Source organism: Chlorocebus sabaeus, chromosome 1 (genome assembly GCF_047675955.1).
Source record: "Chlorocebus sabaeus isolate Y175 chromosome 1, mChlSab1.0.hap1, whole genome shotgun sequence".
NCBI classification, from domain to species: Eukaryota; Metazoa; Chordata; class Mammalia; order Primates; family Cercopithecidae; genus Chlorocebus; species Chlorocebus sabaeus.
In genome coordinates, this window is record NC_132904.1 from 116,333,795 (window position 1) to 116,361,475 (window position 27,681).

General features: G+C 55.1%; 1 protein-coding gene across 3 annotated transcripts; it reads right to left on the bottom strand.

Annotated features, from left to right (window-relative positions):
- Window positions 1–201: 201 nt before the first annotated feature.
- TRIM29 (tripartite motif containing 29) lies at window positions 202–27,681 on the bottom strand. 3 transcript variants are annotated; one of them, XM_008021208.3, is made up of 9 exons: window positions 26,608–27,681; window positions 17,876–17,971; window positions 16,830–17,063; window positions 14,975–15,173; window positions 12,238–12,339; window positions 9,945–10,037; window positions 7,626–7,724; window positions 4,276–4,352; window positions 202–1,407 (listed from the first exon to the last, which is right to left on the bottom strand). In XM_008021208.3, exons 1-9 carry the CDS (start codon window positions 27,409–27,411, stop codon window positions 1,345–1,347), a joined length of 1,767 nt encoding a protein of 588 aa, XP_008019399.3. In that variant the 5' UTR covers window positions 27,412–27,681; the 3' UTR covers window positions 202–1,344. The 3 variants fall into 3 exon arrangements, with proteins under 3 accessions (XP_008019399.3, XP_072877869.1, XP_037861018.2); XM_073021768.1 differs by lacking the exon at window positions 26,608–27,681 and adding an exon at window positions 22,067–22,129; XM_038005090.2 differs by lacking the exon at window positions 26,608–27,681 and adding an exon at window positions 18,180–18,317.

Genomic DNA, 27,681 nt, shown 5'->3' on the forward strand with positions numbered 1-27,681 from the left:
GCCTCCCTAAGGCCCAGGCTCCTGCACTGCACCCCTGTGTCCCAGACAGGGTGAGGGAGGTGAAGGGAGATTCAAAGGAGCCACATCTGCAAGAGGAGAGCAGGAAGATGACTCTGTCCTCATCAGAGGGAAAAAGTGCATTCAGAAGAATGCAGCCTGTTCCCCTGGGGACCCTCAGGGAAATGGTCATTCAATACAAGAGAAGTGACACATCAATGGTTTATTCCAAAGGGGAAAGCCCAAGCTGGATGTCTCCCTCCCCGACCCCTGCAAGCTGACCCATCCTTCCAGAGTCCCCACAGGCCTGGGGCTGTTGAGACGGGAGAGGGCCCCACTGTGCTGCTCCTGGTTTTGTCTCGTCTCCAATCCCTGGGCACCTTGATATGCAACATGGGTGGTAATCAGAAGGAGGAGGCAGCCTCTGACGGGGCAGTGGCTAAGGGTGGGGACAGTGTGTGAGGCATCCCTTGCAGCCAGCCCAGCCACACTCTCCATCGCCAGAGAGAATGCCAAATTATAAACTGAATGAAATTCTACAGGCAAATGGTACAGCAGCTGGGAAATGGTAGCTGGGCCAGTAGCTATTTTCATGGGTGGATCATATCGTGTTAAGGGAATTATTTATCCCAGAAGAGGGAAGAGAGGAATATCTTGGCTAAGGTCATCCTGCCAGTCAGGAGAAGCCACCCTCCAGGGACCACAGACTCAAAGTGGCTGTGGTGGAGACCCACTGCCTGGGTAGGGCGATGTCAAGACACTGAGAGGTTTCCGTCTGCAGTGGTCCAGGGCTGCAGGTTCTGCCACGCTGGACACTGATAGGTAGGACTAGAGAGAACACGTAGGGCCAGTCCTCTGGGAAGCAGGAGGTGGGCCATATGAAAGGGAGATGTGTGACTGTGTTGTCCAGGTACCTGCTGGCAACACTGGGGGATGGGGCCTTGGAGAGAAAGGTCTATAGGCCTGGAGACAGCAGGGCGTGGGCGGGAGAGGCAGGCTGACACCGTGCGGGTACTCACTGCTAGCCCCCAGATCCAGCCCGAGAGGAGGAGGGTGGTGGGTTAGGGCAGGCCCCACCTATCTCACCCCGTGATGCGTTGGCCTCTGAGCACAGGAATGATGTTGACCACCTGAGGTCATGAGGCAGGAAAGGAGTCTGAATGGAGTGTGGCCAGTGGGGAAGTTGGAGAGGCCGGAACCTCCCCGAGAGGCTGGTAGAGGGCTGCAGAGGGCAGGTGCAGGACCAGGCTCCCTTCCACCCAGACAAGCACAGTAGCTTAGAAGGCAAGAGCAGCAGGGTCAGAAGGAAGAGCAGGGGTGTGGCGCCTCATTCCTTCCGCCAGGAGCTCATGGGGCTTCGTTGGACCCAATCCCGTTGCCTTTGTTGACGTAGAATGGCCGGTAGTGAGACTGTGGGGAAAACAAGAGTGGTCAGGAAGGCCAGATGACAGATGAGCCCGCTAGCTAGATCCACCCTATCCTAACCTGCCCCAGGAGGTAGCAGTGATCCAAGCCCCGACAATTCTAGGAGCCTTTTGGCCTGATCTGCAAGATCTACCTACCCTGTGATCAGGTGCTGGTCCCTAATGTCAGGATTTACAGGTTTGAATCCTAATTGGAGTCCATTCCCATAGTTAGCGGGTGAGCTTGAACCTCAGCCCCCCATCACACTGGTCGAAATTTCTCTCCACAGCTCAGGAGGTTCCTCCAGCGCTACCACAGCTGCTATTTATATAACACTTTCTACTCCACGGAACTTCATAGCACTGTGCCGAGGGCTATATGCGGATGCACTCATTTAATTTTTACAACCACCCAATTACATAGATTACTATTATCATATTCATTTTATAGTTGAGCAAACCAAGACACAGAGAAGCTAGGCAACTTGCCCAAGGTCACTCAGCTGGTAAGCAAGGAGCCGGAATCCAAGTCCCAGCAGGCTGCCTCCAAAACCCACACCCCCAGCCCCCAGTTCTCGGCATCACTTCTCTTATGGCGAGGGCTTCCAGGATTTTCTTTGGCTCTCTCTGCATAAATCTTCCTTACAGAGGGGGTGCAGAGAGGGTAAACAACTGCCCCAACCCAACACAGTCCCAGGCTCCCCACAGCCCTTTGCCTCTCTCGTCCTGCTCCTCCTCCCCCAGCCATTGGTATTCAGGGAGCATCTCTGGAGAGAGTCCAGTGACAGCTCTCCCAGCCTTCTCCAGGTATTGTATCTCCCAGTAATTTCATGAAATCAGCGTGCCCCACCCTGCCCAGATCACTTCATCAGGGCCCTGAGGAGGCAGCCCTCCAGGATGGAGTGGAAGAGCACGGCTTAGCTGCTGCTCACCCATGCGAGCACCATCAGTCCCTGGAGGGTCTCAGGAAGAGGATTTGTCCCTGAGCTGGGTCAGAGGCTAAGCCCACCCCCATGCCCTGCGGATCCCAATACAGGAGACATCATTTGCCCCTCATACACACACCCCAAGGGTGCACTGCCCTTGGCCCTGTCTGCCACAGAACTGGCACCTCCTGGTCAGCTCCTTGCCTATGCCTGGTCCACAGCAGGACTTGTGGGCCTGAGGGATGCTCAGACCTTGCTTAAACCACCTATTAAACAAAGGAAGAAACTGGGACCCAGGGAGGGGAAAGAACAGCTAATTACTGGCAGAGCAGGGCCTGGACTAGGTCTCCGGACCCCCAGGGGCCAGCCGGGACCCCAAGCAATTCACAGGGCAAAGTGAATAGATTTGGAAATGGCTGAAGCCTTTCTTTGAGGAAGACTGGGTCAATAATATGGGTTGCAGGTCGATGAACGGCATTGTCTGGTTAAAAGCCCAGAGTGGTAGGTGGGCATCAGGGCAGACTGCTCCCCTCACCCTCCCTTCCCCTCCCTGGCTTGAGGTCACAGCACATATGGCAGTTGGAAGAGCTAGGAAATCATCCTAATTACAGATGGGAAAACTGAGGCACAAAGGAATCATTCTTCCTCAGGCAAGGTCACACAGCAAGTCAATGAGACAGCTGGGGCCTGCCCCCAGGGAAACTGATTCCCAGCTCAGCCTCTCTGCACCCCAGCACCTGCCTCCACTCTCCCAGCGCTGGCTGCTTGCTGGACACCAGAACCCTGCCCTGCCAGGGGCCTCAAAGTGCTGATGAGCCTTCTCTTCAGGGTCCCAGGTTCTGAGAGGGTGGAAAAGTATGTAGTAGGGAGGGGAAGGACTGAGTCTAGAACGGAAACCTTCTTTTATCTCCCCATATCTGCTTTCTGCAGTCCTGCTGTTGCAATGCCCCTGGGCCCAGCTCCAAATTACACACACGATCACTTAGCTCCCATCGCCAGCAATTAAAGATTCTCTCCAATTAAACTATCCCCAGCCATTCTTTGTGGTCCAGGGCAAATCACCTCTCCTGCTCTGACCTCCAATTGCAAGGACAGCAAGAGCCAAGGGCTCCGGCCCTGGTTCCAGCAGAGCTCCTGATGCCACCCACTTGCCACGGCAGCTGGCTGACTTCCTGTAGCAGGGCCTAGAATGGACCTTCAGGAGCAAGGCATTCAGGCACATGGGGGCTCTGCATGTGAACTATAGTCCCTGATCACTGAGCTCTCAGTCAGGGTCAGCTATGTCAGATCTAACGGGCACTGGATGTTATCTCAGTCCCCACATCATAAAAAGCAAGAAAGTGTCTCAGAGAGGGTATCTAACTTATCCAGGACCCCACAGTCAGCAGGTGGCCTGGACCCCAAAGCCATGCTTCCCTGTCTTGCTGCTCTTCTGATATCCCTGGCCTGGGGTCATTAGATACTGAACCTAAATATATCTATTCCCAACTTCCCAGCCTCTCCCACCCCCACACTATCACCCCAATGGCCTCTATGCTGTCAGCACTGGAGAACTGCCCCAGGGAGGTGGGACCCATCTCTAGGAGGAGGCCTGTCCTCCTGCTGGGCTGTTTTACAATCCCAAAGCTGGCAGAACCCAAGCTGTCATTCCACCAGCATAGGCATCCAACAAGCATTCGCCAAATAAAAACCCCAAGGCTGCCCACTTTATAGATCAGAAAACTGAGGTCCAGACAGTGTGTGCTTAGCCAGTCCCCTGCCCATTAGCCCTGGCTCTCTACTACCCTCTGCTGTGCAGGTATTCAGGCCACTGCTGCCTCCTTCTCTACCCCATGGCCCAGAGAAGTCATCATCTCCCACAGGCCCTGGAACCTGTTGCCCCCAGGGAGCCCCCTTCAGTGCCCAGGTGTCTGGATGTGCCCAGGCCCTCCTGGCAGCACTTCCCTTACCAGCATAGTCTGCTTGCCAGATTTCCAAGTCTGGGGCTGGGCCTTGGGGCTTTGGCTCCGCATGAGGGAAGGATAGCCTGGGAAGACAAGAGACTCAAGTCAAAGGGAGCACCGCTGGTGGTCCGGGGCCCCCGGGGCCGGAGCGGCACAGCTGCCTTCTCCAAAGTGACCACCAAGCATCATCCAGCCCATTACCCAATGCAGCCGCCTGAAGAGGCGTTAGTGCAGCAGCCAGGGCGCCGCAACCGACATTCCTGGGGAGGCTGGCCAAAGGGAGGAGGCAGCAAAGCAAACAGGAGGAGGAGGAGCTGGCCAGGTGGGCTGGACCAGGCAGCAGGGGAGTGTTGCACCCACATCCAGTGCAGCATCACACTGCTCTGCAGGGATTTCCACTCACCTTCCCCGGAGGTTTACACCACGGGCCCTCCCCTTCCCAGAAACCAGGAGCACCACGCATAAGCATGACCTGCCAGAGTTTCCTGGCAGGAAGCGCTCACTTGGACTCCCCTGCGCTGTTTGGACGATGCTTCCCATTCACGGAGCCCCACTTGTGCCAAGCACCGTAGAAGGGACTTTGTAGACGTCTCCTCACTGAGCCTGGCCCCTGTATCCATGAGCTATGAGCTCAGCAGTTTGCCTGAGTTGCACAGCTTATAAGCAGCAGTCAGGATTCCAAACCAGGTACTGCCAGACTCCAAAACCCAAATTCGTGTTTTCTCTCCCCGGCTCTGTGGCCTCTCCCCTGTTTCACTAGCCAGAGACTAGGGCCTAGAGAGGGGCAGGAATGTGTCAGTGTGGCCGCCACCCAGGGTTAGGACAGCAAGTCCGAGAGGCCCAGAGCAGGTGTGCTCTCTGAGCTTGGTTGCAAAGATGCTAGTCTAAGGCGGGGCTGCCCTGACTCCCTCCACCTCAGCCCAGACAGACCAGAAAGGAGCTCTGGTTCACAGCACAGTGAAGGCACTCTCAGTGTCAGCCATCAGCCTGCAGGGAGGCCTGGGAAGACACAGGCCATGACCTGGATGCTGAGGCCCTCAAGAAATAAGCAGGGTCTATCCCGGGCCAGATCTCTGTCCAGTGAGAGGCTGTGGTGTGTCTTGGGGAAGCCCCTGTCCTGCCCTGCTCTAAGCGAGGATGAGCAGGTCAGGCTCATGACGAGCACTGCCAGGCTGCCTGTTGGGCTGGCCCTTCCCAGGTTGGCACTGAGCAAGGAGGAGGGGGAGGAGACAGAGCAAAGAACCTGGGTCTCTTCCTGCATCTGGGGGTGGGGGCAGCCTTGGAAGGGGGGCATTCCAGGGATCCTGAGTGGAGATTAAGAGGGGTAATTCAGGCCTCATCTCTCAGTTCCCGGAAAGAAAATCCCATGCCAGCCACGAGAGAGGGGAGAATGGAAACAGGGGTGGGGTTAGGGTGTCCCAAGTCACCCGCCTTGTGCAGCAGGCAGAAGTCCAGATAGAGTGTGCTGGGGTGGCAGGTGGGGCATGCATCCCTCTCCAGGGAGCTCTGGGGAGAAGGGACCGGCACACCCTAGAAGTGGCAGAGAGCCCGCCGTGTCCCACCTGCCCCGCTGTGGGAGAGGAAAGGGGAGGAATGGGAAAAGGGGCAGGTACCGGGATGATTTTTAGACAGCCCACTGCGACCCAGTGGTTTGGAAAACTCTGCAGTGGCCTGTCCCAAGGTGGTGAACTGATAGGGGGTTTTCCCAGTGCCTGCTGGGAGAGAGAGAGGCATTAGTGGCACAGTGCTGGTCCCACGAGGGGCCAAAAGGACCCACCCCTCATGCTGGGGGCTGCTCTGAATCACACCTGAGGGCGGCCACCTCCCCTGCCAGGTGCTCTGTGGTCCAGGCTTGAGCAGAGAGCAGAAAGGCACCTGCTAGAAGCCAAACAGGCTAAGGCAAGTCCTGGAGCTCCCCAGGCCCGGATCAGGGCTAGGACATGCCCGGGGCTTCTGCAGGCTGGGACCCTCCACCCATAGTCCTGTCTCCTTCATCTTGCCGGCAGCTCCAAGAATCCCTGCCCTGGGTATAGTGTAGGACTCTGGGCCAGAAGGGACAGCTGAGTGACGAGGCCTCAGAGGCCACTGCTCAGGGATCTGTCTGCCCTGCAGAGCCCCTATCCCTCTCCTGAGCCCACCCAATTTGCTGATCTTGACTTCCAGGCCAGATGTTCGGGGTGCCAGAAGAGAGACAGGGTTACTCCCACCACAGCCATTAGAGCTGTCCCTGGGATCTTTCAGGAGATACATGAGGGCCAGGGGCCCATAGCTGGGGTCTGGTTCAAGCTTGTCCCCTTGGGATGCCCCCAGCCCCAGGGGACAGGAGGCATCGACCACTCTCCCTTGTCAGAGTGCTGGAGAGCACCACAGGCAGGCGGGGGACAGAGTGCCAGAAAAGAAGATCAGTCTTGGGGGGCCTTAGGGTCGTCTGGTCCTGCCTTTCCCAAAGGGGCGCCTGCAGGATTGGCTCTGCAGGATGCTGGCAGGTGCCCCATGGCCACAGGACCCTAGAGCCAGCCAACGCTGGGAGTTAAATAAACTCTGCAGTAGGAGAAGCAGCACCCTGAGGATCAGAGAGGTCAGGTGCAGGGGATATGGTGTGTCCTCCACGTCCTGACCACTGAGAGCTGTTGTTGCAGCATGTAGGTAAAGACTACAGAGCGGTGAAACAAGCCTTGGGAAACGCTGATGTAGCCCAGCCCCCACTCCTGTCCTCATTTTCAGCAAAGACCATGGCGGCAGCTCCCGGGCTCTCATCTGGCCCCTGTATTTATGAGCTCAGCAGTTTGCCTGAGTTGCACAGCTTATAAGCAGCAGTCAGGATTCCAAACCAGGTGCTGCCGGACTCCCAAACCCAAATTCACGTTTTTTCTCCCTGGCTCTGTGGCCTCTCCCCTGTTTCACTAGCCAGAGACTAGGGCCTAGAGAGAGGCAGGAATTTGTCAGTGTGGCCACCACCCAGGGTTAGGATGGCAAGCCCGAGAGGCCCAAAGCAGGTGTGCTCTCTGAGCTTGGTTGCAAAGATGCTAGTCTAAGGCGGGGCCGCCCTGACTCCCTCCACCTCAGCCCAGACAGACCAGAAAGGAGCTCTGGTTCACAGAACAGTGAAGGCACTCTCAGTGTCAGCCATCAGCCTGCAGGGAGGCCTGGGAAAACACAGGCCATGAACTGGAAGCTGAGGTCCTCAAGAAATAAGCAGGGTCTGTCTTGGGCCAGATCTCTGTCCAGTGAAAGGCTGTGGTCACTGGACAGCGAGGTGAAGGAGGAACTAGCAGCTCAGGGAAGAGACCCAAGCAGGGTTTGGGAGGTGTGGGGCAGCTGTGGAGGAAAGCAGGGGCCAGGGTGGGCAAGCTCACCTTTCAGGGAGAAGGAGGAGCTGCCTTGGACGACAGGCAGGTCATTGTCAGAGCTCTGAATGCTGGAGGAGTACTCCCAGACCCGGGAGGTGTAGTTACCTGGCAGGGCAAAGAAGGGCTGTCAGGCCCCCACAGCTGGGAGGGAGAGAGGAGGCAGGACCAGGACACAGCCAGGTCTGTGACTCTCCAGCCGCCGGCCACAACTTAACCCAGGATGCCACTTGTGATCCCAGTGATACCTCACCCCCATCCTTCTGCCACCATAGCTATCTTTCTAAAACATAAAGCGTAGTCCGGTCCCTGCCCTACCTAAAGGCCACTGTCCTCAGAATAAGGCGCAACGTCCCAAGCGCAGCCCATGGCTGTGGTGAGTTGCTCTCCCCAATCCCCGCCACATACCCACCATCTCCCACTTCTTGGCTTCGCCTCTGCCCTCCCTCCACCACTGGACATTCAAACCAGGCTAAGTCTCAGTGTCTGAGACACTCCAGCTTCTCTCCTGCCCCAGGCTATGTACCCAGACCCTGTCCTCTGCCTAGGACACTTCTCCTGCTCCCCACCTTCAGCGATTCAAGGGTGGGGTCTTCAAGTGTCAGCTTACATGGCACCTCCCCAATGTCTGCATGTGCCTCAGCCCCATCCCCACATCATCCTGTACCCCCTACCCTCTGGGTGGCAACTATATGTTCAATTGTCTGTCTCCCGCAGTGAGCTCACATGAACTAGGAATGTGCCTGTCTGGCCCCTGCATCACACCTGGCGCCTGGCCCAGAGCCTGGTTCCTGGAAGGTGCTCATTGTACGGCTGATGGACAGAACGCATGAACCAATGAACAAATAAATACAAACACATCCTAAAACTTGGGGATGAGACAGTTGATAGTTGCCAAGTTGAATAGGCTAGCACGTGCCTATGTGCAGGCATGTCCCATAGTCCAAAGAAGGCAATGGGAAGGGGGTGGGAGGAGCTGCTAGGGCACTCAGAAGGCACTGGAGTGGGGGTCTCAGAGCCCCCGTGGGTGATGCATACTTCTCCAGCACCCCCATCTGCCAGGCTTGAAACATCAGTGACCTCCTTAGTCAAGCTCACCCCTTGGCTGCTTGTGGGGAGGGCTGGGGGCTGACTTTTGGGCTCAGGGGTCAGAGATGGCTGGGGCTGGCCACCTGCCCCTGTGCAAAGCCCTCCCACAGGGATCCCAGGCAGCTTCTGTAGCAAGACCTCAGTGAGCACGTCCAGCCAGGGCTCTGCGAGGCCAGACACCTTGCCCTTCTGTTCACTCATGCCTTTAGTCTCTCAATGACTGCTTCCTGACCCCTTCCTACTTTTGAGCTCTGGGCCTGTAGCAGCAAACAGGACAGACACAGTTCTGTCCTCAAGGTGCCCATGGTCTACTGCATATGTGGAGGAGGGAGTGCCACTGGTCACGGCTGTGAATTCAATCCTGGATGTAGAGGCCCAGGTATTGCTGTGGTGCCCCTGACCCTCCAGTCTCCATGGGTCTTGTCCTCACAGAAGAGTCCTCCAGTGCTATGTCTGGGGCGGGGGCTGACCCAGTCCCCTCCTTCCCCGTGCATGACTGGCATGTGACCAGGAGCCCCCAGGACAGAACTAAGGGCTCCCAGAACCAGGTCTCATTGAGTGGGATGGCCCTGCCCTTGAGCAAATGGTCCCCTCGGAGCCCCTTTGCTCCGAGGACAGAAGGAGACCCTGAACTTAGCAGCTCCCCCTAGGGAATCCCTGTCCCCACCCCCATTTCATCTCATCTAGGTCTTAAGATGCTGCTCACTCGCCTCACCTCCTGGAGCAACAGGGCCAGTCCCATTTCCTGCCATGCCTTCCTTTCCAGTCACAGCCAAGCTAACAACTAACCACTGTACGACTTTTCACTGCAGAAGTACGCAAATCAGTAGATTCTCTGTGGGCCCTCGCGCCCTCATACTGGCTGGGGGGCTTCCCCACACTTAAGCCCAAGGTGGCTGCTCAGCCCCAGTTTTCCCTAAATCCTTCCTCAGGAATCAGAAGAGCACATGGACTCAAGGATCTCCAGGGATGCCGAGATTCCTGGCTATTTTTCCTCCAGCCTGTGTCCTGCATGCATGTACACACACACACACACACACACACACACACACACACACTTTAAGCTTGGTAGGTAGGACCCCTCTCCACCCGTGTCTGGGCCCCCCACCCATCCCAGCTTCCCACATTCATCTCACACTGGGGTCTGAACCCCGTGCCCCCTGGCCCCACCTCTATGTCCCTCCTGCCTGCACAGCCCCACATGAACCCTGTGCACCCTCAAGTTGAGCCACCACTTACCTTTGGTGCCATAGAGATTGTTGAAATTCTTCTGGGTGGTCTCCTTGGTGAAGCGGCCAGGAGATGAGGGCTGGTATGATGTCCGGGCCCCACCTGTGAAGCAGATGATGGGGGCTGTCATTGCAGAAAACGGTCTCATGCAGGACTCCTTGCCACCAAAAAGTTGCCCAAGTGCCCATCACAGGACCTGGATTCCACCATTGAGAGAGGTCCTTTGGGTCTGACATAAGGCAATCAACTAATTTATCACCAAAATTGGCATGCTTTTGAAGAGTACAAGGGCTCTGTTAGTAACCGTGAGGAGAGCATCAGCATAAACCCGGAGAGGCCACAGCAACCACGGGGGCAGAAGCGGTGGGAGATCAGAGCCTCACTTCACAAGTGCTTTCCTTTCCGCACACCTGGGCTCTCACAATAGCCTTGTGAGGAAGCAGTGGGGACTGATAACCCTACTGATACCTAGCTGAAAACAATGAGCTCTCCATGTGTATTCTGGTCCTCTGTTACCTCTGTCCCTCCCCACCTGACCCTCAGATAACACCACACCCCCAGTTCTGGCCCTGCCAGTCCTTCCTGTAAGCCTTTATGCCTGTGGTCCCTGATGCCCTCTGCCCATCGCAGTCATGCCCCTCTACTGAGCACAGGTTCCCGGAAACTCACCCCTCCTGGGAAGGAGTCACAGCCACTGTCAATCCCACTGACCTCAAAGCTCCCAGACTCAGGACCCAGACCCTTTAGGGGCCTTGTTTCTTTCATCTCCTTGGTGACTCCTTGGTGTCCTCCCCACACCTCCACCCTGAGCCTGGGAGCTCCCAGAGAGCAGAGTTCCTGTCCCTCCCATCCTCAGCACAGGCTACCCACAGTGCTTGGGCAGGGATGCTGGGGGAACCTGCTTCTTCCATCACAGACATCATAGACTGACTCACAGCAACAGAGCTGGGAAGTCTCCCAGCATGTGAGCACAACCTCCCCTCTCTTCAGATACGGGTACTGAGGCCTGCCCAAGATCCCCCAGGCCCTAAGCCCTCAAGGTGGCATCATAGTGGGTGCTGTTGTTCCCTCCACCCCCTCCCACACCTGCAGGAGGCTCACACCAGGCCCTCAGTCTCCTACAGAGCAGGAGAGACCCACAGGAGCCCATCAGGGCACTCGATGACACCCCGGGGCCTGGTCCATGGATGGTAGGGAGAGACAGGAGGGACAGGGCTGGGGTGAGGCCTGGTGGGGTTTCTAAGGAGAGGGGTGCTGGGGCTGACTGGTTAGAACAGCTTATCCTCTCCCAGAACTTGCCCAAAGGCACAGCACCCTGGGCAGGGAGGAGGCAGGCTGGCTGGCTGGGGCCTGGCCCACACCAGGAATGTCAGAGGAGGGAGAGCCCAACAACCAAGAAGCCCAGGGGTTGTTTTCAAACTGGGTGGGGCGACACAGGTGCTTTTCTGTTGAGCTCATCTCTCCAAATCCCCCAAGCCTCTCCCATTGTGTGTGTGTGTGTGTGTGTGTGTGTGTAAGACATGTGTGAATTACTGATTAGCTCCTGGAGGCTTCCCCCTCCCCAGCCCCTGTGCCTTCCCCATGCCTCCCTCCTCCCCCAGTCCCACTCTCCCACACGCACAGGCACACACCCTCATGGTCCGAGGGTCAGCACACCCGCCCTTATGTAACGGATATTGCTGTGGTTTGTTGCTGGCGCCCAAGAATGAGAGGCCACCACAGGACAAGGACAGGCAGGCACTGGTCTATGCTAGGCCAGCACCTTGCAGGCTGGGACTGTCCAGGGCCTGGGAGGGAGGGCCAAGGGAGCCAGGGTGCAGAGCCAGGAAACTCAGAAGAAGAGGCACTGCTCTCCCCGCCTAGGGGAGCAGAATGGTCCTGGGGTCGGCAGCCATCTCAGAGGGCTCAGCCCCTACAAAACCTGAGCCAAAGCAAAACACAGCACCAGCCTGGCAGAAGGGAGCCCAGGAGACCTCCGGAAAGAAAGAGAAGCAGAGGTGTGGGCTAGAAGTGAGAGGGCAAGGAGGGCAGAGGGGCTGCCTGTGTGGCCGAGGAGGATTGCCTCTGAGGAGCTGGCACCAGGTAACTTCTCGTTCGAACCAGGACGCTTCTGAGAGCTAACGCAGACGCTGTTCATAATCACATCAGGACAACATGCAGATGCCAGGACTTTCCCAGGCAAACTGGACATACCATCACCCCCACCCAGAAGGAACCTGGCTAAGAGTCACTGCATGGACTTTGCGGGTCCCCTGGGCAGCAGGAGAGATGCTGGGTCTAAGGTGAGAGGGCTCCCTCTTACCTTTGGGTGTCAGGTACATGGAGTATCTCTTCATGGTGTCCGGTGCACTCCACTCACCCCCGAAGCTGTTCGTGTAGTTGTTCACGTAGCGATGGTCACCACCTAGGAAGGAGAGGGTCGGGTCAGCAGAGGAACCAGGTGGGAAGGAGGAGGCAGCCCACTGGGGACTTTGGGGGCTCAGATGAGTCACCCCATAGCCCACCCTCTATGTCCCAGGGAGAGCCAAGTTTCCACAGCCTCCGAGAATATGACGCCCTGACCGGCATTTGCTCGGTTCCTGAGTTCTTGATGGAGAGGGTGTCTGCAAAGAGCCATCCACCCTCTCGGACGGAGCCCTTGTGAATAAGATCGTGTGCACAGCACTTCCGAGCACTTCACCTTTACAAGGTGCTTCAATGCCCATTTCTTATTTGATCCATACATCAACTGTGGTTACATCCCCCTGAGACAGATAAGGAAATTGAGACTCAGGAAGTAAGAGAAGCAGCTTGCCCAACGTCACATGCCAATAAGGGCAGAGTTGGGTATTGAGCCCTGGCCCTCTACTTCCGGGTTCAGTCCCAGCCACTGCTGGCAGCCTAAGGTGAGGGGATGAGGTCCCAATGTTGGCCTCCAAGGCCCAGGGATCCAGGCAGTGGAGTGAGTTGCTATGGCGGGGGCCACTCACCTGCAGAATCCCCTAACTCAAACAGATCTGCTGCTTGACACTTGACTTCCCTCAGCCACATCCAGTCCATTCCTTTCTCTTGCAACTTCCCCGTGTTCTACTTTCCCTGTCCTTCCCTCTCTCTCTCTCCTGAGCAAGAGGAGGAATGTGCCTGAGAGCCTCATTCTTCATCTTCATCACCTGCGCCTGTCTGTGCTCTGGTGCACAGTAGATACTCAAAGAATAAACAAACGCCCTGCTAGGTGTTAGCCCAGCCCTGTGCCCCACAGAGCCCAGGATGAAGTGGCCTGGTGTCTCCTAGCACAGGGGCCTTTGAGGTGTGGACGAGTTCCTGGTCTGGTGGGCAAGCTGGCATCAGGGAGGAGTGGATGGTCACTCCACTGTCTGACTCACTGGCCACCACCTCCTAGAGCAGACACACTCCCAGCATCCACACAGCAGCCACACAACAAAACAACATAGAGGCAGAGGAGCCGCCCCCACGGCCCCAGGCACAGGTGTGGGCCACTGAATCAGCAGTGCCTATCCCTGCTCCCGCTTGCCACCTCACCACACACCTCATACAGGACGCAGGGCCACACCTGTACAGGGCCAGCATTGTGACCTAGAAATGGGACATTGAGCCGCCAGGAGGCTGAACAGTTTCTGCAAGGCTCACTCCACCCCAGTCTAGGCCATCCCCCCAGGCCTGGCCAGACCTCACCGGAGGGGCTCCCCTGCGGGTTTGTACCCCAGGGCTGATGATTATCACACTCCTCAACCCCACTGTTGCAGCCACCGGCAGCTGCAGCTTCTCAGATGAGAGGGCATGGGAGACTGAATAGCAGAGTGTTCAACCCCGCCGTACCCCCTACCAAGCTGTGCGCCCTATGAAAGGATGCGTCTCTGAGCCTCAGCCTTCTCGCCTGTAAAATGCAGTACACCCCGCAGGGAAAATAAGGTAATGTGCATGAGGAGCTCAGCGAAATGCCCAGCATCGAAGGAGCACTCAATCATTGTCAGCTGCCACCATCACCATTAGCATCATCACTATTGTCATTAGAAGGAGGATTTCGGGATCTGAGTGCCGTTTGAAGCCAAATGATTGTCTTGCTGAAATGGCTTATCTGTCCTTGGGTGTGATTGAATGTCCCCCACATTTCACAGGGACACTGTGTGATACTGCCATCACCAAGGTGCACAAATGGCCTCCTGAACCCCAACCCTTCCACACACTCCTATCCCCCTCATCCCCTTCTCCTCTCCCAAAGAATCATATGCTGTGTCTGGAGAGCAATCAGGGGTCCTTTCCTTTGGGGTATTCACGTCTAGCATTCATTAATAAGGCTGTACTCTCAAGGCCCCGTGCAACACCTGGGACGTCGGGTGGGGCCTTGGGGAAAGTGCCCAGGCTTCAGGCCCTAAAGGGACTGGGTGGAAAAGGACTTAACAATGTTGTTTCTCAGGTTCAGAGGTTTTCTGTGAGATGATTCAGTTGACCTCTGAGGGGACAGCATGACTCAGAAGAAGAGCTGACTTCAGGGGAGCTGGTGAGTCACAGAGACACTGTCCCACCATCCCCAGCCCAGCCCACCAGGCCAAGTCCAGCCTCTGGGCTCAGCACTGCTCAGCATGGCCACGATGACAGGCAAGTCCTCCCTCCAGGCATGGCTGCAGTTCTAGGTCACGTCTGCTAGAGTCTGCAAAGCCACCAGTCTGGAGTCTGGCCCGTACTAGGGGCAGGATCCACACAGCTGCTGGGCGGGGCCCGGCAATTAGATGTAGATCTGAACAAAACCAGTCTGAGTTTGATGGACAACCCACAGAGAGGAGGCATTTGTGCAGCCAGTGCCCAGGATGTCCCTGCTCTGGAGGCCTCTTGCTATAGCTGCATAACTTTGGCAGCAAGTTCAAAGGAGGGGGAGGGTTAGAATCCCTGTATCCTAGTCCAAACAGCCTGAGGAAGGGTGGGTGGGTGGGTAGGAACAACGAGAATAAGCTCACCGGACGCCAGCCCATGTCAGGCAGCAGGAATTGATTTGGGACAGAAACGTCCATGGCCTTGGGGCCCAGCCACGAGAGGGGACCTACCGTTCTCCATGTTGTTCCTCTCAATGAAGTTACGGCTCAGGTCCGCCTTGCACATCTTCTCAACGTGGCGCATGCATACATTGAGCAGGTCGTCCTTGAAGTTGCCTAGCGACTGTCCCAGGCCCTCCCCCTCCAGCAGGACATGATAGGTGGGCAGGGGTGGGGGGAGAGAGTAATTGCTCATCAATGCACCAAATTCCTACCAAGAAAGGAAAAAACCATTAACTGCCTGGGTCTTCATGAGCTATGAGGACTCTTCTCTGCCAGGGGCTCTCACAGTGCAGCTGGGGGTCTCAGTGCTGCAAGCCCCACTCTTCCTCACTGGATATTTGTTTCTTCTGTAAGGTGAAAAGGTTCAGCTAAAACTCACTGGATGCTAACACCCCTGATGGCACTGGCATTCAGATGTGTGACTCCACGACTCCCACCACTAAAGTGGGTGCATCTGTTTACCTCATAGGGTTTGTGAGAGGGACACAAGCTGTGAAGACTGGGAGTGAACGCACTAAAGAAATGCAAGGAATGACTATGGTATTCAGGGTCAGCCATGGTGGTATTTCTTTCTTTCTTTGTTTCTTCCTTTCTTTCCTTCTTTCCTCCCTCCCTGCCTCCCTCCCTGCCTCCCTCCCTGCCTCCCTCCCTGCCTGCCCTCCTCCTTTCTCCTTCCTTCCTTCCTTCCTTCCTTCCTTCCTTCCTTCCTTCCTTCCTTCCTTCCTTCCTTTCCTTCTTTCCTTCTTTCCTTCTTTCTTTCTTTCTTGGCGAAGTCTCACTCTGTCACCCAGGCTGGAGTGCAGTGGCACGATCTTCATTCACTGCAACCTCCATCTTTCAAGTTCAGGCAATTCTCCTGCCTCAGCCTCCTGAGTAGCTGGGATTACAGGTAAGTCCACCATGCCTGGCTAATTTTTTTTGTTTCGTTTTGTTTTGTTTTTTTGTTTTTTGTAGTAGAGATGGGGTTTCATCATGTTGGCCAGACTGGTCTCGAACTCCCGATCTCAGGTGATCCACCCGCCTTACCCTCCCAAAGTGCTGGGATTACAGATGTGAGCCACTGCGCCCGGCCCACAGTGGTATTTCTACCTTTACATGCCATGCTCAGTGCTGCCTTTGCACTTCTCATTTCCCTTCCTCCTCACCGAAGACTCTGTCCTCCCTCTCAAATCCTAACCGGCCGCCAAGACCCAGTTGAAACTCCACCTCCTCCACAAAGCTGTCTTAGCTTCCTCTAGCCCGCCTGCCCTTCTCTGAGCTTCTACAGGCACTTATCTCCTAAGCCATATGCTTTATCATTTAATTATACACTTTTCTATATTGTTCTCTAATTGTACATGTCTTATCTTCCCAGCTGGATTGCAGTTGCTTGGGGGCAGAAACCATGTCTTGTACTTCTCTATTCGCCACAGCACCTAATAGAGTACTGGGCATGCAGTGGTATCCAAAACACTCTAGCAGATGGAAGGATGAATGGATGAATAGACAAATGGACTAGATCCAAGATAACAAATAGGCAGCACTCCTACGCCACCACCCCTCTACCCGATTCACTGATCTCAGAACTCTTTCCTACTGAGCCTACGGCACTGCTAGCATATATCAACTGAAGTTCATAAAAGGTGATATTTGTGTGCCATCTTGAGAGTAGGTAGAGAAATGGATTGGATTAAAAAAATTAAACAGAGAGAATGGCGCTTGGATAGATGGATGAATGGATGGATGGTTGGATGGTTGGATGGTGAATGAATGGATAGATGAATAGGTAGATAAGTGGATAGGTGGATGGATGGATGATGGAGGGGGGTCTCGAAAAGTGCATGGGGAAATTGAGGGCTTGAGTGACAGAGGAGTGGCTTGTTACCTGAAGAAACAACACAGAGTCGCTGATGCTGTGCAGCTGCTCCCGGGTCTGCTTGTCTTCATTCAGCACCTTGGCCCTCTCATCCAGAGCATCCACGATCACCTTCACTTGGTCCACAGCATCCTGCTCCCGCTGCTCCAGCGCAGCCCTCACTTCCTCCTTTTGCTTCTCCAGGTCCCGCACCAGGTCCCGGAAGTTCTGCTCCAGGATGGCCTTCTCATTGGTGGTGAAGCTCTAGAGGTCCAAAGTCAGGGAAGGGATTAGGCAGGGCTTTAGTTAGGGAAAGAAATCTCCCTAGTTGGGTATGTCTTTAAATTTCTAGCACAGGGTCAGGGCATTCCCACTGCCCTAACCTGGCAAGTCTGTTTAGCCAAGAATCTCATTCAAAGGCATCACTGAGGGATGCCACCTACTGATAGGGATAGCCAGGTTTGTTCACAGCCCACATTCCTATCGTGGCTCCTTCCTCTTTGTGAGTTGATATGAGCCATCATTCCCTGTGGGACCCCAAGTTCTCCCATGGGTCACAATATGCTCCCTGAAACTCTAACCAGAACCAAACATCCTTCAGAAAATGAATGTATATGTAGAAATGTGTATTCAGAAAATTAATGTGTATGCCAGCTGTGTATGTAGTCACGGTCAAGCAGGCAGTGATTTCAGATTGTAGTTTGCAATTACCCAAACCACGGCAGACACATATTTAGCCACAATGGCATAAGTAGAGAAGAAATGGCGTGTATTTGGTGGCTGGGGAGTCTGGTGGGCAGAACAGACATTGGAGAACATCAGAAGACACACTAGGGTCTTTACTTGCTGGGATAATATGAAATGGGTATTAGGTCACAGAGAGGATCCCACCTGAGTGCCTGGCTCAGACTGAGAAGGGCAGTCAGTGAGAATGCCAGAGGAAGTGGGAGAAGCCAGAAGAAACACATGTGGGATGTCTATGTGTGCCTGAGACTCAAATGGGAGCCAAGGCCTGCCTCTTTCCAGGCAGGCCTGGTGGGGTAAGGGAGCAGCAAGGTGAGCTTGGGGGCGCTCACCTTGATGCGGTCCTTCTCCTTCTGCCACTTCTCAGCTTCATCCTCAATCTCAATGATCTTGAGCTGCAGCTGCTCCTTTTGCAGTGACAGCTCTGTCTGCAGAGAAAGAGCCAGGATTGGAGAAGTTAGGGGGAGGAGATGGAAGAGAACCAGAGAACAAGGGAGCGGGTCCACCCAGGGGGCACACTGGCAGCCAGGGCTCATCACTCATCTATTCAGCTCTTCATTCAGCAAACATTCATCAGGACCTCAGATATGCCAGGCACCATGCCAGTCGCCAAGGATCTAGCAGTAAGTTAAATACCATCTTGCTATATTCTCAGGCCACTAGGGCTGGACATTCTAGCCTTGTCTTTTTAAGGGCTAAACCTCTGTTTGTCTCCTCCACCCAGCATGAGCAGGAGGGAACTCATTTACAGGGTGCTTGCCCCTTTCAGTGGACCTGCAGACACTGGGAAGAGAAAGGAAGGGGACCCAGCCCAGCTCAGCCCAGCCCAGCCCAGGGAGTGTCTCATGGCAGTAACAGTGTGCAGCGTTTCTATGGCATGACGTAGGGCTGTGTTGCAAGCAGCAGCCAGGGTTGCCTCTGGCGTGGACTCCGTCTGGGCAGGCACAGCTATAAAACCTGTTTATGGGAAAGGGAAGGCATTCTGCAGTTTTGGCAAGACAGGGACTTTTACCCAGGGGCTCTGGGGAAGGAGAAGGCTAGAGAAGAAGGCAGTGTAGAGTGGAAGAAGGGGTTGCAGGGACCCCTGCTCAGGAAGAGGACACAGACTGTTGGGGTCTGGGGTGGTTTAGGAAAAGGTTGTATCAGTAGTGTGCTGGGACATTAGCTTTCACTCCCATATTCACCTTCCATTTGGGGAAGTGCCCTTCTCTGAAAAGTGGCCACAATAGAGACAAAAGGAGAGGCATGACGCTAAGGCCAGTCCCATCCAGCCAAGCCTCTGTTCTGCTGGGCTGCCCTGTAGGACTCTCAAAGCCCCTTCCAGCATGGACAATAGGTGAATGATCTCCACCTGACAGAACAAAGCATCCAAGGGAGCCTTGGATTGCTCCAGATTTCCCCACTACCACTGGGTTTTGAATGCAGAGTCCCACCCCTTTCTCTGGTCATCTCCTTGAGGAGCCCAAAAGAATAGTCAAGGTGAGGAAGCCACAAACCTCTAGGAATGTGAGTTCCAGCAGCCAGGAGTCATGAGCACCTGGGCACGTGCATCACCACACGACACAACTTCTGAACGCCCCACCAGGCCAAGGGAGGGCTAACAGCGGACCTGCTGCAGGCACCCAGGGAAGGGGATCCAATGGCAGACAGAGTTTCCCTGGCCTTCTTGGAAAAGGTGCCCAGAGGGTGGGGAAGCCATGGGGCAAGAGCCACAGAGCTTTCCAGACAGTCCTTGAATCCCTGGCCTCCCCGCCCCCACCACCACATTCCTGGGCTCTCCAGGCAGGGAGATTCAGAGTTGTTCTCAGTAGCATTTGCCCCACCAGCAATGGGCTGGAAATGCCATAGCATGGAAAATACCATTACCAGAGATGGAAAAGGGGACCTAAGGAGATGAGGATGGAGATTTGGCCCTATCTCTGGAAAAAAAGGCTGGAGAGAAGCCAGCAGTCACTAAATAAGATGGTGAGAGAGCGGAAAACAGAAAGGAGGCCCACTGTAAGGGCAGAAACTAGACCGTCACACTCTGAGGATGCAGAGCCCAAGAGCCCAGGAAACACAGGCTGGCAGATCCCACGGCCCCAAAGGCCTCCGAGGAGGCTGGACCTGGCAAGCAGATCTGAGCTGTGAGGAAGAGTCCAAGAGAACCAAGACTGGGGTTCTATCCCAGGCACCTTTCTCACCCTGGAGAACCCCTGAGTGAAGACCGAGGTCGGGGAATAGCTGGAGGCCCCCAACCTCCTGACCCAGCTCAGCGACGGAGGAGTTGGCCCCCGGGTTCCTCACCCCACCTTACCACCCCCAGAACAAGGTCTGATGGAAAGGAAAGCAGAGAACAAAAGCACAATCCCTCCCACCACAGGCCAGGGCCCAGCGCTCGTAAAAGTCCTGTCCCAAATAGGGGATGGGCAGCCCTTCCACGAAATGAGCAATGGTGGGCTCAGAGGGAGCTCACCGGGAGCACAGGACAGCAAGTGCCTCTGAAAGTTGCCTAGCTTCTCTGTGCCTCAGTAGCCTTGTCTGGTCCATGGTGGGCAGGAAGAGAACCTGCCTCCCAGGGAAGCTGTGGGATGCCCTGGGATTGGGAGTGAAGCTCCCAGAAAGCATCTGGCACAGCGTGAGCACCGTCTGAGCAATGGTCCCCATCGTCACTGTTGTGTGGGAACCTTCCATGGACCAGGGGCCAGGCCAGGTGCATTCACTCACACCATGCTCGCAGCAGTGTGTGCAGTGTGGTGGGCAGGTGCGCCGGCATTGGCAAGTGAGGAGCGCGGCAGGTGTGATCGGGTGAGGTGTTGGTAGTGTTCAGTGGTGAGGACAGTGTATGCTGTTGGATTGGGATCCAGATGGAATGTGTACACTGTCCAGACACAGAGTGAACAGCAGGGAGTGCAGAGAGGCTGGCGAGGTCAAGACACTGGGCTGAATGCAAGACGGAAGCGTAGCTCGTGGATAATTGAAGATTAGAGGACACTGGCAGAAATGAAGGAGATTAAAAGGGGATGAGGGTGGACTAACCACCTGCAAGTGGAAGAAGGTCTGACCAGAGAAGGTGAGGGCTGCATGGTTATGGCTGCAGAGGAGGAAAGGTCTCCCCAGGTGAGCATGGATTCACTGGCCAAGACAGACGAAGGAGATCGAGTTCAGGGATGCAGAATTCAATGGGGATTAGAACAAAGAAGTGTCTAGGCCAAGGGCAGGGTGATGCCAGTCCCCCCGGAGTCCATCCTGTGTAAGGGAGCCAGGGAAGAGGGCAACAGGGCTAGCTGAGCACCGAGGGGTGGAGAGCAGAGCCAGAGGTGTTGGCGGATGACGTGGAAACCTGTGAGGGCAGGGTCAGAAGGGGAGACTGTCTGCAGCTGTGGGTGGAAGCGTCGGTCAGGGTGGAGGAGAGATTTGGCCTTCTATTTCTTTGGGGCACTGAAGAAGTTGGACATAGGCTGGGAAGGGGCCTTGTTCCCACAGCATGTCTTCTAAGACCAGACTGGCGGGACACAGCGGGTTCTTGGAGTCCCCTTGGACTGGGAACTCTGTGCTGCTAGAACGCTCCTTTATCACCTCTGGGATGAGTCCTACCCTGTCAGGGGAGGAGCATTTGGGGTGAGACCTAGGGGTGTACCTCGTGTCTGTTCAGCTCTTGGCAATTTTTCCTGTATAGGAAGTAATATAACATGGGAAGGTTGAAAAGACGCTGGGCTCTCCTTCAACACTAGTAGAGAGAAAGAAGGGAGTGTTGATTACTGAGCATCTACTATGTGCCAGGACTTTTCTCCTTTAACCAGCAAAAGCCTCCTGTGGAGGTAAGTGGCATCATCCCTCCCCTCCCCGCCCCATTTCACAGGTGTGAAAACTGAGGCCTAGAAAGATTACATAGCTTGCCTGAGTTCTCACAGGTGGAAAGCAGTAAGGCCAAGCTGCAACAATAGGGCTCAGATCCTATTCTGTGCCTTAAGAGGCGCATCTAGAGGTGGTGGCACCGGGCTGTCCTGTGTGCCTTCTGTGGCATTGTCCTTCCCCTTCACTCCTGCTGACCTAAGCCCCCCCCCCCCATGCTCCCTTCACCTCGCAGATGGCCCACTTTGGCAGTTCCACGTCTTTCCTCTTGCCCCCGCTTCCCTCCCAATTCCCTCCCCACACCCTCCCCATTGTCCTGAGGCCCCAGCTTTCTCTCTCCCTCTCTCCCTCTTCCTTCAGAAAGTGGTTAAAGGCCCTGATGGCTGACAGGGCCTCTGATCCCCACAGTCTCGCCCTGCCCACACCTCCCTCCTGACTTCCTACTCTCCGCTTCATTCCTCCCTGCCCAGACCTGTCCCTAAATGACTCCTTTGTTCCCTTCTCCCACACCTGTCTGGTTGCCTCTTGCTCTCTGATGCCAGGATCGGGCCCTGCATGGGCCACCCAGCCTTGAAATCCTTCAGCCTTGGGTGAGCAGAGGCTTTCCTGAGAGCAGACGGGTGGTGCAGCAGCTAGCAGCGCCTCAACCTGGACGTGGTCTTCAGGTGGAGACACACCTGAGCACCCACCTGGATAGGTGAACCTGCACTGCCTCCAGGGAGGAGAGGACTGGCCATGATCTTCCCCTGGCCTGAATTCACTATAAGGCCTGTCGGCTGTGACATTTGCCAAATGAGCCAGTTAATTGCCAGATTTGTACTCCCAGACAAATGGTAATTATCTGGATAAGAATCTGAAATGCTGGATAGATTTCCCCATTTCCACCCGGACGTCAAACAGCCTGGGATCAGTTAGTCTGCTTAACTGGGATTTACTGTTCCTTTTGCTTCCTCACAGCCTCAGGTCAGGGGAGGGGTGAGACGGGGCAAGGAAGGTGTCACCCTGGCTGTCTCCATGCCAACAGTGGGGAAGAGGACGGAATGCCAGGCCCACGGAGTGTGAGCAGCCCCCTCGGTCTCCTTCACCTTGCAGATGGGGACACAGGCATAGTGGGAACCTCCCCTCCCTGAGCCTTGGTTTCCTTGTGGTGAAATTGGACTAGATCTCCGATTCCCAACCCAGCTACATATTAGAATTCTCTAGGGAGACCTTTAAAATACCTCCTTGGGTAAGGACTGGGAATTTTTGTTTCAACAATTCACCAGCTGATTGTGGTCTGGGGATTGCTGGCCACTGGACTCGGTGATCTCAAGAAGACCCTTCCGATCCTACAGGAACAAAAAGGCTTAAAATAGCGGAGAGGAATCCCAGCTCTGTCAATCTTGAGTGCTGTAACTTGTGTAAGTCTCTTGACGACTTTGAGCTTGTTTCTTCATCTACAGGTAGGACATGCTGGGCCAGGCACTGGCACTCAGGTGTGTGCCATAGACACTGGATTGTATCCTGCCTGCCTGTCACTTTGCTCCCCTGCTTCCTGTCTCCAAGCCTCTTTTATGTTGTTGTTTCCCCCTTAGCACCCAGAGAGGTCACCCTGCCTCCTTTCTCACCCACCCCGTCCCAGAGCAAGCACTCTCCCCCAAAGTCACCAAGGACTCCAGGGAAAGTGAGCCCAGCCCCTCCAGGGCACCCTGGCCTTTAGCCCAGCTCCCCTTCCCGAATCCCAAAGAGCTTTCTGGGCAGACCAGTGCTGCTCAAAAACGCAAGGACCGGTGGCTACCCATGCCCAGCAACCAGTGGCTCAGCTTTTGTGGAAGAATTGGGCAACGAGATGAGAAACAAAGCCACGATATGGTGAGAGAACTGAACTGAACCAAATGGTGGGGTTGAGAGAGTGGAGGAGGCGTGAGGCTGAGCCTCTCCAAAGCAATGCTCCTGGCTGAGTGACCTCCACACATGCCTCGTCGTGCTGCCACCCCAGAGCAGGCCAGACCCATGTCAGCGCAAGGCCACCCAAGAGCAGCCAGCCAGCCACCCAGGAGATTTTAACATCCTGGCCTGCTGAAGCTTGAGATAGGCAGTAGGAAGACCATGACAGGGATGTATGTGTACATTTCAATCCCACCCACCCAACCTAGCCTGGGAAGTGTCCAGTGGCAGAGGGGAAGACAGGAGGACATGTGTGGGATCTATTGTGACATTCGGGGTAGAATTGGAAACATGCTGACCCAGGGACCACTAGAGAAAGGTGCTGTCATATTGTCGCACCAAGCGATCTTTTTCTAACAGAGACTCTGCTCAGAGTCTGTAGGTAGAGCTGAGGCCCAGGAGACGGGCACCCACAGCGCTGGGTGTCATCTTAGCCTCACACAACCAACCAAGGCAGGTCTGAGGCTATGTCACCTGGGCCTTCACCACTGGCCTGCAGAACAGGTTCTGAACAAGGCTGCTTGCAAACAGCTATGTGTGGGCTGATGTTTGGGTCTGCAGGAGATGCCTCAAAAGGATGCCAGGACTGGCATTCTCATTCACTTTGGCCCATCTACCCACTAAACCTGCTCTGTGCCAATGTCCCCCACCTCTGACATTCCAGCAGAGCCAGGCCGAGACAGTCTGGGTGCCCAGCTCAGTCTCCTGGCTGCCTGGCTCCACTTCTCCCTGCCTAGCCCTATGCTGCAGGTGCACATGCGTGTGCACACACACGTGCAGGCTACCTGAAGCTCCCACCATCACGGTCACTTTAGGGGACCAGGCATTTTCTCCTAAAGCACACATATCCCAATCCCATCCCCTTGGGGCCCCTTCCCTGAGGCATTCTCAAACACTGGAAGAGGGCTTAGGGGGCTTCCTCCTCAAACAAGGACCTTGGACAGGCCCCTTCCTTCCTCTATGCCTGTGTCCCTATTTGCAAGGTGAGGGAATACTCTGTTGGCCTGGCATTCTGTCCACTGCAGCTTGATGTTGACTGATAGCCACTCTGCGTAACTGGGCGGGTGCTCCCCAGTCCTGTCTGTGTGTATGAGCCCTGCCTCCCGACCTACATCATGAGCTCTCCCTCAGAAAAGAACTATGAGTCCCTCAGCGGCCCCCATACCGGAACCTGAACTCTGAACTCTGAGCTCCTGGCACAACCAGACGGGGCTGCCCAAGACCTTCCTGCCCACTAGAACCACCTCTTCCAGGGGTACCCAGGCTTAAGCAGAGATATCCTTGGTTCAGTCCAAATTTGAGGCCAAATCCTACATAGAAGATGATCAATATTTTGCTTGTAGTCGAGGTGGGAACCTGAACCCTCCGCCTTCTTGACACCTCTTTGCCCCCTCCTCATCCTGAGGCCTCAAAGACATTTCTAAGAATGCTATGGCTCTGTGGGGTAATTTGAAAACCAACAATCTAGCCTCACTCCTTGGGAAACTGAGACTGAGAATGGAAAGGACTTATTCACAGTCTTACAGTTAGTTAGAGGCAAAAACTGGGACTGGAACTCAGTCACATTTCCTAAAACCTTGTCTGAGGCTCTGCAATTTCTCAGTTGCTGTGATGAGGATGATTGCCTCTTATTCTGTCTAACCTCCCAAGTAAGCTCCCTAGAGTGACTTTCATGGCCCCTGTCCCATCTATATCTCTCAGTATGAAGCCTGAGGCCACACTGGGGTCAGGGGGAAGCTGGAAACATCTTCCTGGACCACACAAGCTTCTGGAAGGGATCTGTGAGTACATTCCCCTCCCTACCTCAGCCCTTTCTGTCCAGGGGTGTGGGTGAGAGATGAAAGGAGAGAGTAATCAACCAGCTCCTCCTGGTCAGGAAGCCTGGGCAAGGAGGAATCCTGTGCTGTCCAGATCTGAGACGTGCAGAAGCTCTTCAGGAAAGTGGAGTTCACTGCTTTGGAGGTCAGGAAGGTTTGCCCCAGGAAGGCCACCCACAGCAGGAAGCTGTGTACCTTAGGGAAGAGTGAACCCGACATCTGTGGGGCAAAGGGCAGTGGCCACAGCTGGGTCCTTTGCCCAAATCACCTTCCCCAGGTATGCTACATCCACAGGCCTGCACTTGCCTCTGCTCTTCCCCATAGAAGTACAGGCACAGGCACATAGAACTCATGCAAACACACTTACGTATCACATATACGAATACATGCAAACATCCACAAAGGCACAAAAACACCCACGTGCACATAAAATAAACACATATACAGATGCTCCTCAACTTGTGTGGGGCTATTTACCAATAAATCCATTGTAAGTTGAAAATGTGATAGGTCAAAAATGCTTTTAATACACCTAGCCTACCAAGCATCATAGCTTAACCTAGCTTGCCTTAAACTTGTTCAGAACACTTACATTAGCCAACAGTTTGGCAAAAATCTTCTACTACAAAGTCTATTTTGTAATAAAGTGTTGAGTTTTATGGAATACTGTACTGAAAGCATAGCACTTTCACACCATCATAAATCAAACCATCCTAAGTCAGGGACTAGCTGTACATGTACACGCCATCCACACACAAACTCCAAACTTCCCCAACAGTGTCCGCCTGCAGGAATAGGTGTGTCTACACACAACCACACATGCAAAACACAGGGCCCAGCTGAGAGAAGGATAAAGGAGGCTGTGGAGGAAGTCAAGAGACCAGCTGGGGATTAGCTAGAACAAGCAACCACTGTACCACAAATAAAAACTACAAAGACAAAAGAAAGGACTTTTCAGTGGACCAAACTTCTCTCTTCTCGTATGTTTCCTCACCCACAACCCATTCCCCAGGGGCCAGACCCACTCAGGTTAGAGGAATTATCTCTTCTTCAAATCAAAAAAAAAAAAAGAAGAAGAAGAAGAAGCGGAAGAAGAGGAAGAGGGAGAAGGAGAAGAAGAAGAAAGAAGCACCCCAGCCAGGCACAGCGCCCAGGAGTGAGTTCTGTGCCATCGGGTCATACTCTCTGACCTGACTTGAATTTATCCTGTGACTGCGGTCAGGCCCCCAGTCTTTTCTGAGTCTCCATCTGCTCATCTAGAAAATGTCCCGGTCTCCTGAGACATTAGGGGATTGGGGAGCCACCTCTGATCCCCAGGTGGGATTGGGGGGACAGGGGGTATGAGGGGAAAGAAATGTTTTCTAAAAGAGCCAAGGACAGCAGAAACGTAAGCCCCAAACCCGAGGAAGCCCCAGTGGAGATGAAGGTCGGAGGGGTGGGGTGAGAGAGGACAGGCCTGGAGGAGCAGGAGGGGTCCCAGCATTTACCTCCTTCTCGGCCTTGGCCTCCTCCACCGTCACGGTGCTATGATTCTTGTGCTCTTGGAACATGCAAAGGTAGCAGATGCAGGTCTGGTCAGTCTGGCAAAAGAGCTCCATCGTCTTGCCATGCACGGGACACTTGCGGGCCTCAAAGTCCCGGATGGGCTCGAGCAGCTGGTGGTCTCGGAAGGCGGCGCCCTCCAGGTGGGGCTTGAGGTGCAGCTCGCAGAAGGAGGCCTGGCACACCAGGCAGGACTTGACCGCCTTCTGCTTGTTGCCGATGCAGGAGTCGCACAGCACCTCCTCGGAGCCGGACTTGGACCGTGAAAAAAGGCCCGTGTCTGCCCGGGGGTAGCTGTTCCGCCGGGTCTCCCCGGGCTCCATGATGGACACTGCGGGCTTCCGGGACTCTGAGAAAACGGACTTGCGCAGCTCGCCCTTTTCGGCAAAGGTAACGGGTGGCTTCTTGGCAGCCCCCAGCTGGAGCCCTGCGTACGGCGACCTCTTGCCTTCCATAGAGTCCATGCTGAAGTAGTTGGAGTTCTTGTCGTCCCCGGACTCGACAAACTGGATGATGGGTCGCCGCCACTCATTGCCCGCGAACAGGGCGCTCCTCCCTTCCCCTGGCTTCAGGGCACTGCCCAGGCTCTTGCCCTCAGCTGCCTCCCCGCCGTGCCCGTTGGTGGTCTTGGCATCCTTGCCGTCAGCCTTGGTGCCATTCTCCAGGCTGCCATTGGGACCCGACGGGCTCCGGGCATCCCTGGCTTCTGGGCTCGACCCGTTGCTCCTGGAGGCATCTGCAGCTTCCATCTCAGGGTGCTTGGCTGATCTGTTTCAGGCTTGCTGGAGTTCAGGATAGGTGGCCTTTCTGGCTGGCGTCTCGGCAGGGAGTGGGGCAGGCAGCCACAGGGCCTAGAGACACACCTGTGAGGAGGAGGAGGGGGAGTAGACGGAGGAGGAGGAGTGGGAGGAGGGGAGGAGCGGGAGGAGGGGAGGAGCAACAGGCACAATCCTGACACAGCGGGCCAGGAGAAGCAGGCAGCCCCGCAGCCAGCAGAGCAGATAATTACACAGGAACCA